At 47.6% G+C, this 12226-nt stretch overlaps 2 protein-coding genes across 5 annotated transcripts in view; one reads left to right on the top strand and one right to left on the bottom strand.

The window, feature by feature from the left end:
• Nucleotides 1–5451, bottom strand: part of CHMP7 (charged multivesicular body protein 7) — a 43210-nt gene extending 37759 nt beyond the window's left edge. Inside the window, exons 1-2 of one of the 4 annotated variants that reach the window (XM_030938199.1) lie at nt 5336–5451; nt 3389–3618 (exon numbers count right to left, since the gene is read on the bottom strand). The gene's annotated coding sequence lies outside the window, so the exon portion shown is untranslated. Of the gene's footprint in view, nt 1–1061; nt 1083–1332; nt 1801–2553; nt 2679–3388; nt 3619–5335 lie in introns of those variants that run through there. The other 3 variants (XM_030938198.1, XM_030938200.1, XM_030938202.1) reach the window with 3 other exon arrangements.
• TNFRSF10A (TNF receptor superfamily member 10a) overlaps nt 2017–12226 on the top strand; it is a 34662-nt gene continuing 24452 nt past the window's right edge. Inside the window, exon 1 of the mRNA XM_010365394.2 lies at nt 2017–2689. Coding sequence (XP_010363696.2) covers nt 2384–2689 — 306 coding nt within the window. The 5' untranslated portion in view covers nt 2017–2383. The remainder of the gene's footprint in view (nt 2690–12226) is intronic.

Below are 12226 nucleotides of genomic sequence, written 5' to 3'. Positions count from 1 at the left end.
TTTCTAGTTACAGACAATAGGATTGCTTACACAGAAAATCCTAAATAATCTATAAAATAACAACTAGAAATATTGTATCAATTTAGCAGTACCATAGGATACAAGGCCGATGCACAAAAATCAACTGTATTTCTGTATAGTTGCAACAAACAATTTGAAAATAAGGGAAGCTAGGCCGGGCGCGGTGGCTCACGCCTGTAATCCCAGCACTTTGGGAGGCCGAGGCGGGTGGATCACAAGGTCAGGAGATCGAGACCACGGTGAAACCCCGTCTCTACTAAAAATACAAAAAAAATTAGCCAGGCGCGGTGGCGGGCGCCTGTAGTCCCAGCTACTCAGGAGGCTGAGGCAGGAGAATGGCGTGAACCCGGGAAGCGGAGCTTGCAGTGAGCCGAGATCGCGCCACTGCACTCCAGCTTGGGTGACAGAGCGAGACTCCGTCTCAAAAAAAAAAAAAATAAAAAAAAAAAAAAAAAATAAGGGAAGCTAAACCAATTCCATTAGCAATAGTAACAAAAATAGTTAGAAATATATTTACAAAAGATATGCAATACCTGTACACGGAAAGTTTGCAAAATATTGTCAAGCTTAAGTGACGAATATCTAAATAAATAAATAAATTTCATGGATTGAAAGACTCAAAATTGTTAAAATGTCAATTATTCCCATTGATATCTACATTCAAGGCAATTCCAATTAAAATCCTAGCAGGCTTTTTTAATTGAAAAAATATTCTATATTAAACATAAATGGAAATGCAAACCATTTAAGAGGTGGGGAGTAAGGGGAGGACTTGAACTGCCTAGTTTCAAGACTGACTATACAGCTCATAATTAGGACTGTGGTAATTAGCATGAGAATAGTCAAATAAATAAACGGAACAGAATAGAGTCCAGAAATGGACACACACATATATATGGTCAACTTAATTTCAACAAAAGTGATAAGGCTATTGGATAAGGAAAGAGTTTTCTTTTCTTTTTTGAGACGGAGTTTCCCTCTTGTGGCGCCATCTCGGCTCCCCGCAACCTCAGTCTCTCGGGTTCAAGCGATTATCCTACCTCAGTCTCCCGAGTAGGTGGGATTACAGGCATCAGCCATCACGCCCGGCTAATTTTGTATTTTTAGTAGAGACGGGGTTTCTCCATGTCTGTCAGGCTGGTCTGGAACTTCCGACCTCAGGTGCTCCGCCCACCTCGGTCTCCCAAAGTGCTGGGATTACAGGTGTGAACCACCGCGCCCGGCCGAAAAGAAAGTCTTTTCAGCAAATAGTACCGGAATTCGGTAAAATATGGAGAAAAATGAACATCAATCAGTGTCCCCTGCTCTTACCCACTCCTCAGCCCCAAGGTCGCCCTTCGCAGGCAGGACCGTGACTCGCCTGGCTTTCGGCAGGCTGATTTTCCGCTCCCTGGGCCCGCGAAGCGCTGGGTGCGGAGGAACTGCTGGAAAGGACCTGCCTCCACGTGGGACTGCCGCCAAGTCGCATCCCGTGTCATGCGCCAGGTAGTCCCCCGTGGTTTAAGAACTTTCAAGACTCTTAACAGGTTAGGAAAATCCAGAAGAAAGGCAGAATTGGGTCCCTCGGGCTTGCCTGACACCAGGGACAGTGGAGTTGAGGTGACTTTTCACTGGCATGGAAACCTGAGACCAAGAGCAGGATGCGCCAGACTCGGTGGCTCACGCTTGTAATCCCAGCACTTTGGGTGGCCAAGGAGGGTGGATCACGAGGTCAGGAGTTCGAGACCAGCCTGGCCAAAACAGTGAAACCCCGTCTCTACTAAAAATACAAAATTTAGCTGGGCGTGGTGGCGGGCGCCTGTAATCCCAGTTACTAAGGAGGCTGAGGCAGGAAAATCGTTTGAACCCGGGAGGCGGAGGTTGCAGTGAGCTGAGATGGGGCCACTGCACTCCAGCTGGGCGACAGAGCTAGATTCCATTAAAAAAAAAAAAAAAAGGCAGGATGAATCACCCGCCCGGTAGTGACGGAAGAGGCCGTAGAAGCCTCTTAGAGGCCAGATCCCGCGGAGGCCGCCTCTGTGCCCTTCATTCCGCTACCCATCCGTCCACCGAGTGCCTGCAAGTCGCCAGGAATCCGGCCACGGAGAGACTGAGGTCGACTCCCGACCGAGAAGCCTCGCGCTGGGACCAGTCGTTTTGCCAAAACGACTCCGAATGCAGCAGCATTCACGCGGCGGCCGTGTTTGAGGAACAGAAGCTGAGAGTGGCGAGGGCGATCACAGAGGAAGGGAAGTTCAGGGTTAGCAGACAGGAGCCGCAAGTGCCCCGAAAAGGGGGCGGGGTCAGGGGTGCCCTGAACTCCGAATTCGAACTTCTGTCTTATCACAGCCAAGCACGCCGCTTCTTCGATTGACCTGGCAGGATGGCGCCACCACCAGCTGTAGTAAAGCCGGGCGCGTTCCTGGCAGTGACTCCGAATCCTGGGAGCGCAGCGAGTGGGACAGAGGCAGCCACAGCCACACCCAGCAAAGTGTGGGGCTCTTCCGCGGGGAGGATTCAACTGCGGGGCGGGGGCCGAGGAACGCTCCCTACCTCTATGGGACAGCAGGGACCCAGTGCCCGGGCCCGGGCAGGGCGCGCCGCAGGACCCAGGTCGGCGCAGGGGGCCAGCCCTGGACTCCGGGTCCACAAGACCCTCAAGTTTGTCGTCGTCGGGGTCCTGCTGCAGGTGAGTTCCCATCGCGGTCCTGTCTGGGGAAAAGCGCGCCAGACACTGGGAGGGGGCAGGGAGAGAGGGGGACACGGCGGGGGTGCCTGGCCCTGGTCACTTGTGGCGGGGCATGTCCGGGCAGAGGAGTCCGTCGTCGAAGTCGGAGGAAGAGCGGGGTCCCCGGGGCCAGGCAGGAGCGACCGGGGCCTGGAGGGAGCAGAGCCCCCTCCCGCAGGAGGCTGGGCCAGGGGACTCCACCACGTTGGCCGCTGCCTAGCGCGGCTCCCTCCTCCCCACACTTCAAGATGTATCGGGACGTTTCAGAATCGATAGAGCTCAAGTGTGTAAACTTCCAAGCCACCTCCGAGCCACACCGGCTGCGTGAAGGGGAGCACCATTCTCCTCCCCACTCCCTCATTCCCTCCCCACCCCCATCCTTCTTTTCTCTCTCTCTCTATCTCTTTTTTTGAAACGGAGTCTCGCTCTGTCGCCCAGGCTGGAGTGCGTTGACGCAATCTCGGCTCATTGCAAGCTCTGCCTTCTGGGTTCAAGCGATTCTCCTGCCTCAGCCTCCGGAGTAGCTGGGACTACAGGCACCCGCCACCACGCCCGACTAATTTTTTGTGGTTTTGGTAGAACCAGGGTTTCACCGTATTAGCCAAATCCGCCCGCCTCGACCTCCCAAAGTGCTGAGATTACAGGCGTGAGCCACCGCACCTGGCCCTCCATCCTTCTTTTTTTAGACAAATCGGTTAAACACGCAGCCCGGCAGAAAAAGTAACTTGCTCTCCGCTGCTTTTTGTCTTCCGTTTCGAGTCCACTGAGCACACCGGCAGCAGTTTCCTTCCAGCCACTTTCTTGCACATCAACAGGTACAGGGCAGTGAATTGACCACGAGGCAGGCAGCCAAGACTGGGGCACGCCCTTCCTTCATGAGGCAGCGTTTCCTGTGAAAGCAATCACTTAGTCTGGAAAAATGCAAATACCTTCGGTTCTCTTTCAAGTTCATTAAGTCTCTATCAATTGTTCTCTTCCAGATTCCTTCTATGTTAAGGAAAAACAAAACAAAAGCTAAATTACCTCAAAGATAAACCAGTCTTACAAGTGTCAGTAAATTTTAAGTGTTTTTGTTTAACAAACTAAACAAAATCCAGGAAACCAATAGCATTTTGTAATCTCCAAATAATTACAGAATTTATGTTTTAAACATCAGTTTATATTAGGTGGAACCCACGGTTGATGCTTATTTTTAATATGCTTATTAAATGGCTTTCTTTTTGACAGGCTAGTGCGATTCCAGGTGGATGTAGGGCTCACCTGTGTAGACAAGGTCAAACATCTGAATTTGGTGGTTTTGGAAATGTGACAGTCCGTTTGTGTGGCTATAAAAAATACTTGAGGCTGGATAATTTATAAACAGGTTTATTTGACACATGATTCTGCAGGCTGTACAAGAAGCATGACACCAGCATCTGCTTCTGGTGAGGCCTCAGGAAACTTCCACTGGTGGTGAAGGGGAAGGACAGCTGGATTCTGCCCATCAAGGAAAGGGGTGGGGAGGATGGCAGGGGGAGGAGGAGGGGCCAGGTTCATTCTAACAACCAGCTGTCATGGAAACTAAGAGTGACAACTCCTGGGGGAATGTGGGAGGGGGCAGGTATGGCACCAAGCCTTTCATGAGGGATCCACCCCAAACCCCAACAGGCCCCACCAGCTATATTGGGGTTCAGATTTCAACATGAGACCTGGCAGGGGCAAAGGACCCATAGCAGACACCAAGGCCTTCTGCCATCCCACAGGACCCTCTCATCCCACCATCCATCAGCCTTCTTCCTGTGCATTTATAGGTACCTTAGCTTTTAAAAATTCTGACTGAACAACAAATCACATCAGATGTTTTCTATCAGTCCATGCATGTATCTCATTCTTTTTAACAGCATCATAATATTTAGTGCATGGGTGAAACACATGGGGTGAACCACAGTTGATTTTAGTCTTCCATCCTATGGGCAATTGTTAACATTATGTCCTGCCTTTGTTTTTACTAATTCCAGCAGCATTGTAGTGAGAACCCTTGTATGTGTCATATGTCCATATGTCAATATTTTCTGGAGTATCGGGCAGCCCTTTAAAAGAGGAATTCTTGGGTCAATGAGCTCATCAATTTAGAATTTTGTTTGGATATTGCTAAATTGTCCTTTGGGAGAAGATTGTACCAATTTTACTCTCACACCAAGAATACACAAGCGTGCCCGTGTCCCTGCACCCTTACTACATGGAACTTTCATTCTTTACTACTATAAGAGGTAAGAAATGATAGACCTCAATGTTTGTATTTTTTTATTTTAGTGTTATTAGAGATTTTCAAGGATCCAGGAGTTTTTTGAGACTGGGAGTAGATGACCTAGAGCTAATCTTCCAGATTAGACTGCTGGGGAGGGAGCGGGAAAGACCACAGTCGCACCTCTGCACTTGGGAAACCGAGGTCAGCTGGGGCCAGTCCCTGCCACCTGCCATGCCTGTGAATGGAGATAAGGTCTCTGTCCTCAGGCTGTCAGGATGACATCAGATGAGCCTGGAGCTGAGCTCAGTCCCTGACCCCAGGTCCTGGCTCTGTCAGTGCTAGGCTGGCCCAATCTCTATGCCAGGTCCCTTCCACCTCACCTCTCTCTTTATCAAAGTAGGAAATGAGAAATTCTGAAGGCTCTGAAGCTTAGTCAGTCAGTCTGTCAAAGAGCCCAGAGACTGGAGGCTGAAGACGGCCAGGGTTGTCCGTGCTCCTCTTCAGCTCTCTGACTCTGGTATGGCCCAGCTCCTTCCTGTAAAATAAGACACAGATAAAAGTCTGCAGAGGCCCTGTGTAAACCGCAGTGGTCTGTGTTGGCAGATGTGTGTTGTCGTGTAGGAGGACAAATCACACTCTCAGGGCTGGTGTCAGTCACTCAGGACTCTGGATCCCCAGGGCACCTGTCCTCTACCCAGCAGAGGCTGCACCTGCTCCTGCCTGCACCTCAGCACCGGCTGTCTGAGCTTGGGGCAGAAGGTTCTAAGGAATGAGGTGGAGCGCCATGGGGAGGGGCCGTGGAGGAACAGAGGAGCCCAACTTCAAGTGAGGACAAAGATGGCACTGCAGGGCCACAGCCTGGTTTACCTGCCACTTTTCCTTCCAGTTGTCCTTCTGGTGGGCGCCCGGCACTGGTTGCAGTTTGAAGAGTGAGCAGGAAAGGTCTCCATCCACGTGGCCACAGATGGCTGCTCACCGAGCCCCTACTGAGAGGCCACAGTCTCAGTTCTGATCCTTGTCCTGTATCCAGGAGTGGCAGGGCAGCGAGGCTCCAGCTTTCAGGGATGGGGACAGTGGGGACAGTGCCATGCTCCGAGCCTGTGCTGTTGTACAGTTGGTGTCCTGCTCCCAGCCAGAGACTGCACATCTTCATTCAGGGTATTTTCCTAACCTAAGGGAGATGGGGATTGTTGATCTCATTTTGTCTGGGGGGAAAATGAGATTTAGGAGGGGGAAGTCCCCAGCATTTGGGACCTGGCCTGCTTGATAGTAGCAGCTGCCTGTTGGTCTGGGAAGGGCCTCTTCTGGATTCCCAGGCAGGTATCTGTGATAATGGGGAAAGGATAAAGGGTTTGCTTTGTAGGGAAGAGCAGGGTGCACTCAGCACCTCAGACACCCACCTGTGGCCAGGAGGGGATGTGAATTACCACATTTTACAGACGAGGGGACCACAGCTCAGAGGGGGAAAGTGTGTGCAGCTCAGAGGTGGGAAGTGTGTGCACCTGGCCACAGGCAAGTCTGTCCAGGGCACTAGTAGGAATGAAGGAAACTAGGAATGACCACTTTAAAAACTTAGATGAAGAAAATTTCAAAGTTAAGTCATTGGAGTTTGTTGGTAATCACCCCCTCACCCCATGTCTGCTGTTGGTCTCAGCACTGAGTCGAGGGAAGGGGGAACCGTCCTGGTGAAGAAGAGAGGGGAGCAGCACGGGCTGGGGTGGGACCTCTGCCGCTGCCTCTTCCTGCTGTGGTTTCTCTGGGCTTAGGCGGCTCCTCTCACCTGGCTTGTCTGTGGGGAGATCTTTGTTCTCTGACTGCTTTTAAGACTTTCTCCTTAACAGTGGTTTCAGCACTTGGATGGTAGCAAAAATAATGTGCCAGAGCCATGTCTGTAGCATTTTCACCCTCCCCTTCTGTATAATAGCAGCCATGTTTTGGCCTCTGCAGGGCTAAGGTCCTCCGAGCAGCTGCTTCTGCACATCTCTGCCCTGCGCTTGGCCTCTGGGAGCTCCTGGTGTTCCTTAGCAGAGTCCACAGGACTCTTTGGGGTCCCGTCCCTGTGCTGGATCCTGGAGCCTGTGACCTGAGGCGATGAGCTGAGGCCACCACTGGGCTCACCTCATGGGCTTGGAGGAAAAGTCATTCACCCAGGAAGTAGATGATGAGCACTTTACTCTGAGAATGTCTGTGCCTGGTGCCGGTGGGAGGACAAATGAGCCCTGCCTGTGTCAATCCTGCTCCCTGAAGCCCACAGTCTGGTGCAGGAGGTGTCACCAGCGACCTAAATAGCGATCAGGAAGCATGGGGGCCACCTCCCCAACCCCTGACCTCCAGAGAGGCTGTGCCGGCTCCAGGGACGCCATCCCTCCCTACTTGGCTCTGGCAGAGGGAGGCTGTGCGGTTGCAAGGCCCCAGCTCATGGTATTGTTGGCGTGGAGGATGTGATTTCATTAAAATCAACATTGAGAGTAATGATTGTACTAACAACAGCATGTGCTGTGCCAAGCTCTGTTCTCAGCGCTTTATACACATATGAACACACTTAATCCTCATACAACCAGACTGTACAGGAGCCCTCATTGTCCTTGTTTTAGACAAGCAGCATGAGACGCAGAACATTTGTTCAGTGGAGGGGCTGGGCAGGAGGATGAGCGACCCTCGGAGGCAGCAGCAGTGATTGGGTCACTGGGTTCTGCTGACTTTTCCCAGGGGAGTATTTGGTGCTTGTTCACGAGGCCTGCATTCACCTAGCGCTGGGTCACAGCTGGGGATCCCTGAGAAGTCATTTAAAGCCACCTCTTATTTCCAGAATGATAAACATGTTTAGAGAAGAAGTGGTTCACCCCAGACCATGAGGCTGGCCCAAGACTACAAGACAGATGGCTTGCTTCTTAACCCAGGGGTCTTTTTATACCAAAAGAACAAAGAAAGAAAAAAGCCACAAAGACTCAAAGGAAGCAGATTTCCCACCACAGCCAACCTCAGAACAATTGAGTTGCTCATTTTAAGATCAACAAGGCATTTTTTAGGGTGTCTATGCCTGAAGGAGGAGATCACAGTGTGAATATCAAATTTGCCTCTAAAACAGCCTAGCACAACACTGGTCCAGGAAGAACAAGGCAAGGAAACCCCCTGGTGAATGACTCATCGCAGGAAGAGGCAGGGTCAGGAGAGTCTATGGAGGAGAAGACCTGGAACAAGACCTCTCTCTCTTGCTGTCTTACACACACACACACACCCTCACACCCCCATGAACCCAAATTTGTGAACTGAGAACCTCACTTTTCTGACCTCACCTTCCATCTCCCTCAATCAGAGACGCCCACAAACCTCAGAACTGTGTCCCAGCATCGCTTGTTTTGACTCCCCTCCCCCACTGCCTTGACTTCCTTTCTGCCTGGGAACCTGTCTGTGTAGACTTTTCCCTCTATGTCTACTGGTGTCCTGCCACCAATGGCATTTGTCACCTCTGCCAGGGTAGCCCCTCATGACTCGGGTTATTGATGGCTGTGCCTCATCTCCCTGTGAACTGGAACTGTCCTAAGGAAAGGGAGGGTCGTGGCTTGTTCCTGATGCTCCACGATTCCTTGCACAGTGTGGTCACCAGGTGCCGATGTGCCCTCCTTGGATGAATGAGTAATGTGGGTTCTAGGAAGCCTGCACTAATGCGGATGTGACGTCCTCAGACTTTCATAGACTATGTTTCCTGTGAGAGGTGGGAAGAACAGCTGAACAGAAGGCTGGGGACTGCCCAGGTCCAGAGTCACCAAGAGCTTGTTGTCAGGTTTTCACTTGCTATTAGCAGAGTTTTTTTTGTTTTTTTAAGGCACTATTTTTAGTGTTAAAAGTGAGTTCAGGCCGGGCGCAGTGGCTCACACCTGTAATTCCAGCACTTTGGGAGGCTGAGGCAGGCAGATCACAAGGTCAGGAGATCGAGACCATCCTGGCCAACTTGGTGAAACCCCATCTCTACTAAAATTACAAAAATTAGCTGGGTGTGGTGGCATGTGCCTATAATCCCAGCTACTAGGGGGGCTGAGGCAGGAGAATCCCTTGAACCACGGATTCGGAGGTTGCAGTGAGCCAAGATTGTGCCACTGCACTCCAGCCTGGTGACAGAGCAAGACTCCGTCTCAAAAAAGAAAAACAAACAAACAAAAAAAAGGAATTCATCAGAAGGCGTAATAATAATAAATGTGTGTATAAAGCTTTAAAATACATGAAGCAACGCTCAAAAGGATTAAAGGGAGATCATGTCACCCCCTTCTCAGCAATTGATAGAATGATCAGATGAAAACAGTAAAATAACAGATCTGAACATTTTCAACTACCTTGACTTAATTGACATTTATAGAGCACACATGCAACATCTATGGGAGATACTTTCTTTTCTATGAACATGGTACTTCACCAAGATAGACCACGTTGTGAACTATCAAACAAATCTAAAAACATTTGAAACGAAGGAAATTATATAAAATGTGTTCTCTAATCTTAATGAAGTTAAAGTGTTAAGCAATAACAAAATCTAGAAAGACTCACAAAATGTGAATATTAAGCAACATACTTATAAATAACTCATAGTTCATGGATGAAATCAAAAGAGAAATCAAAACATTTCTTTTCTTTTTCTTTTTCTTTTTTTTTTTTTTTTTGAGATGGTGTCTCATTATGTCGCCCAGGCTGGAGTGCAGTGGCACGATCCTGGCTCACTGCAACCTCTGCCTGCTGGGTTCAAGCGATTCTTCTGCCTCAGCCTCCCCAGTAACTGGGACTACAGGCGCCTGCCACTATACACCTGGCTCATTTTTGTATTTTTAGTAGAGATGAAGTTTTACCATGTTGACCAGGCTGGTCTTGAACTCCTGACCTCGTGATCCACCCACCTCAGCCTCCCAAAATGCAGGGATTACAGCCGTAAGCCGCTGTGCATGGCCTGGAATTTCTTTTTGGGGTGATGATGAAAATGTTCAAAAATTGATTTTATTGATGTTTACACACTTCTGTAAACATATTTAAAGAATTATATGATATATAAAGTATATCTCAGTAAAGTTCTTAAGGATTAAAAGAAGAATGGCATCAAAATCAATGACTCAGAGGTCTGCATTACTAACCCATAAAATAAGTATGAATTAAACTCAAAGGTAGTACCAAGATGACAAGGAAATAATAAGAGTTAAATCAATGAAATAGAATTCAAACAATAAAAGGAATCAACAAGCCAAGAGTTGGTTCTCTTAAATGATCAACAAAATTAATAAAAGTAATAAACTGGTAGGGGGGAGGTGGCTCATCCCTGTAATCCCAGCACTTTGGGAGGCCGAGGCGGGCAGATCACCTGAGGTCTGGAGTTTGAGACCAGCCTGACCAACATGGAGAAACCCTGTCTCTACTAAAAATAAAAAATTAGCCAGGCGTGCTGGGGCACGCCTGTAATCCCAGCTACTTGAGAGGCTGAGGCAGGAGAATCACTTGAACCTAGGAGGCAGAGGTTGCAGTGAGCCAAGACTGCACCACTGCACTCCAGCCTGGGCAACAAGAGTGAAACTCCATCTCAGAAAAAAAAAAGTAATAAACCAAACTTTAAAAGAAAAAAAGAACAACAACACAAAATACCAATATCAAGAATTAATGATGGGATATTATTACAAGCTCTGCAGCCATTAAAAGGATAATAGTGGGATCTTATGAATAACTATGCCGATCAATTTGACAACTTAGATTAAATAGACAAATTTCTTAAAAAACACTATTTAGCAAAATAGCCATAAGAAGTAAAGATAATTTAAATATTCCTAAAGCTGTCTATGAATTGGAATTCATTGTTTGTTTGTTTAATTTTTTATGCTATTTTTTGAGTTGGAGTCTCGCTCTGTCATGCAGGCAGGAGTGCAGTGGTGTAACCTTGGCTCACTGGAACCTCTGCCTCCCGGGTTCAAGCTATTCTTCTGCCTCAGCTTCCTGAGAAGCTGGGATTACAGGCACCCACCACCACGGTCAGCTAATTTTTTTGTATTTTTGGTAGAGATGGGATTTCACCATGTTGGCGAGGCTGGTCTCGAACTCCTGACCTCAGGTGATCTGCCCACCTTGGCCTCCCAAACTGCTGAGATTACAGGTGTGAGCCACCACCCTGGCGAAATTCATTGTTTAAATGCTCACATGATGAAAACTGTAGGCCCATGTCATTTCACTGAATTCTATAAATATTTTTGGAAGAAACACCAACAGTTGACAAATTGTTTCAGGACATAAAGAAGGAGGAAAACTTCTTCACTGTTTTAAAAGGCAAACATCATTCTGATACCAGAATCTGACAGAAGTTACAAAAAAAGAAAAATACTGATCAATATCTATTATAGATACAGATGTAAAAATCCTTAATTCAACAATAGCCAATTGAATTCTCCAAGAAGATAATACACTGTAAGAAAGTAGGGTTTATTCCAGGAATACAGTTGGATTAAGATCTGAAAATTAATGTTACTCATGATATTAACAGCATGAAGGAGAAAAACGATATAAACACGTCAATGGAAGCAGAAAGAACATTTGACAAACTTTGACTTCCATTTATGATTTAATAATTCTCTTTAGAAACAGAAGAGAACTTCCTTAAAACTGATTAAATGCATGTATAAAAGGTATGGCTAACATCTGTTAAAATAGTAGAATATTGAATGTGTTCATTCCATGATTAGGACCAATTCCAAGCATGTTCCTGCAGATCACATCCATTTGGCTTTGAACTCAGGGTCCTAGCCAATGCAGTATGGCAGGATAATTGGGAAGGAAGGAATAGGACTACCTTCATTTGCAGAGAACTGCTAGAACTAACAGGTGGCTCTAGCAGGTCACAAGATACAAGCCAGGTAATACACAAGGAAATAGGACTGTGAGAGCAGAAAAGGGAAACACAGAGTTTGAGGAACAGACACTAATGTAGCTGTCACCAAATACTAGAGAGACTTTTATGTAGAAAGGGGTTGCATTTGATCTCTTTTAAATCCTGGCAGCAGTCAAACTAAGCTCAGCCTAAGCTATTTTTAACAGCCTCGTCCTTCTCGTCCTCCTCCTTCTCCTCCTTTTCTTCTCTTTCTTTCTTTCTTTCTTTCTTTCTTTCTTTCTTTCTTTCTTTCTTTCTTTCTTTCTTTCTTTCTTTCTTTCTTTCTTTCTTTCTTTCTTTCCTTCTTTCTCTCTCTCTCTCTCTCTTTCTCTCTCTCTCTTTCTTTCTTCTTTTCTTTCTTTTCTTTCTTTTCTTTCTTTCT

The sequence above is a fragment of the Rhinopithecus roxellana genome, chromosome 9 (genome assembly GCF_007565055.1).
Source record: "Rhinopithecus roxellana isolate Shanxi Qingling chromosome 9, ASM756505v1, whole genome shotgun sequence".
NCBI classification, from domain to species: domain Eukaryota; kingdom Metazoa; phylum Chordata; class Mammalia; order Primates; family Cercopithecidae; genus Rhinopithecus; species Rhinopithecus roxellana.
The sequence above is the reverse complement of the archived record's forward strand: the minus strand, read 5'-3'. Positions and strand labels throughout refer to the sequence as shown.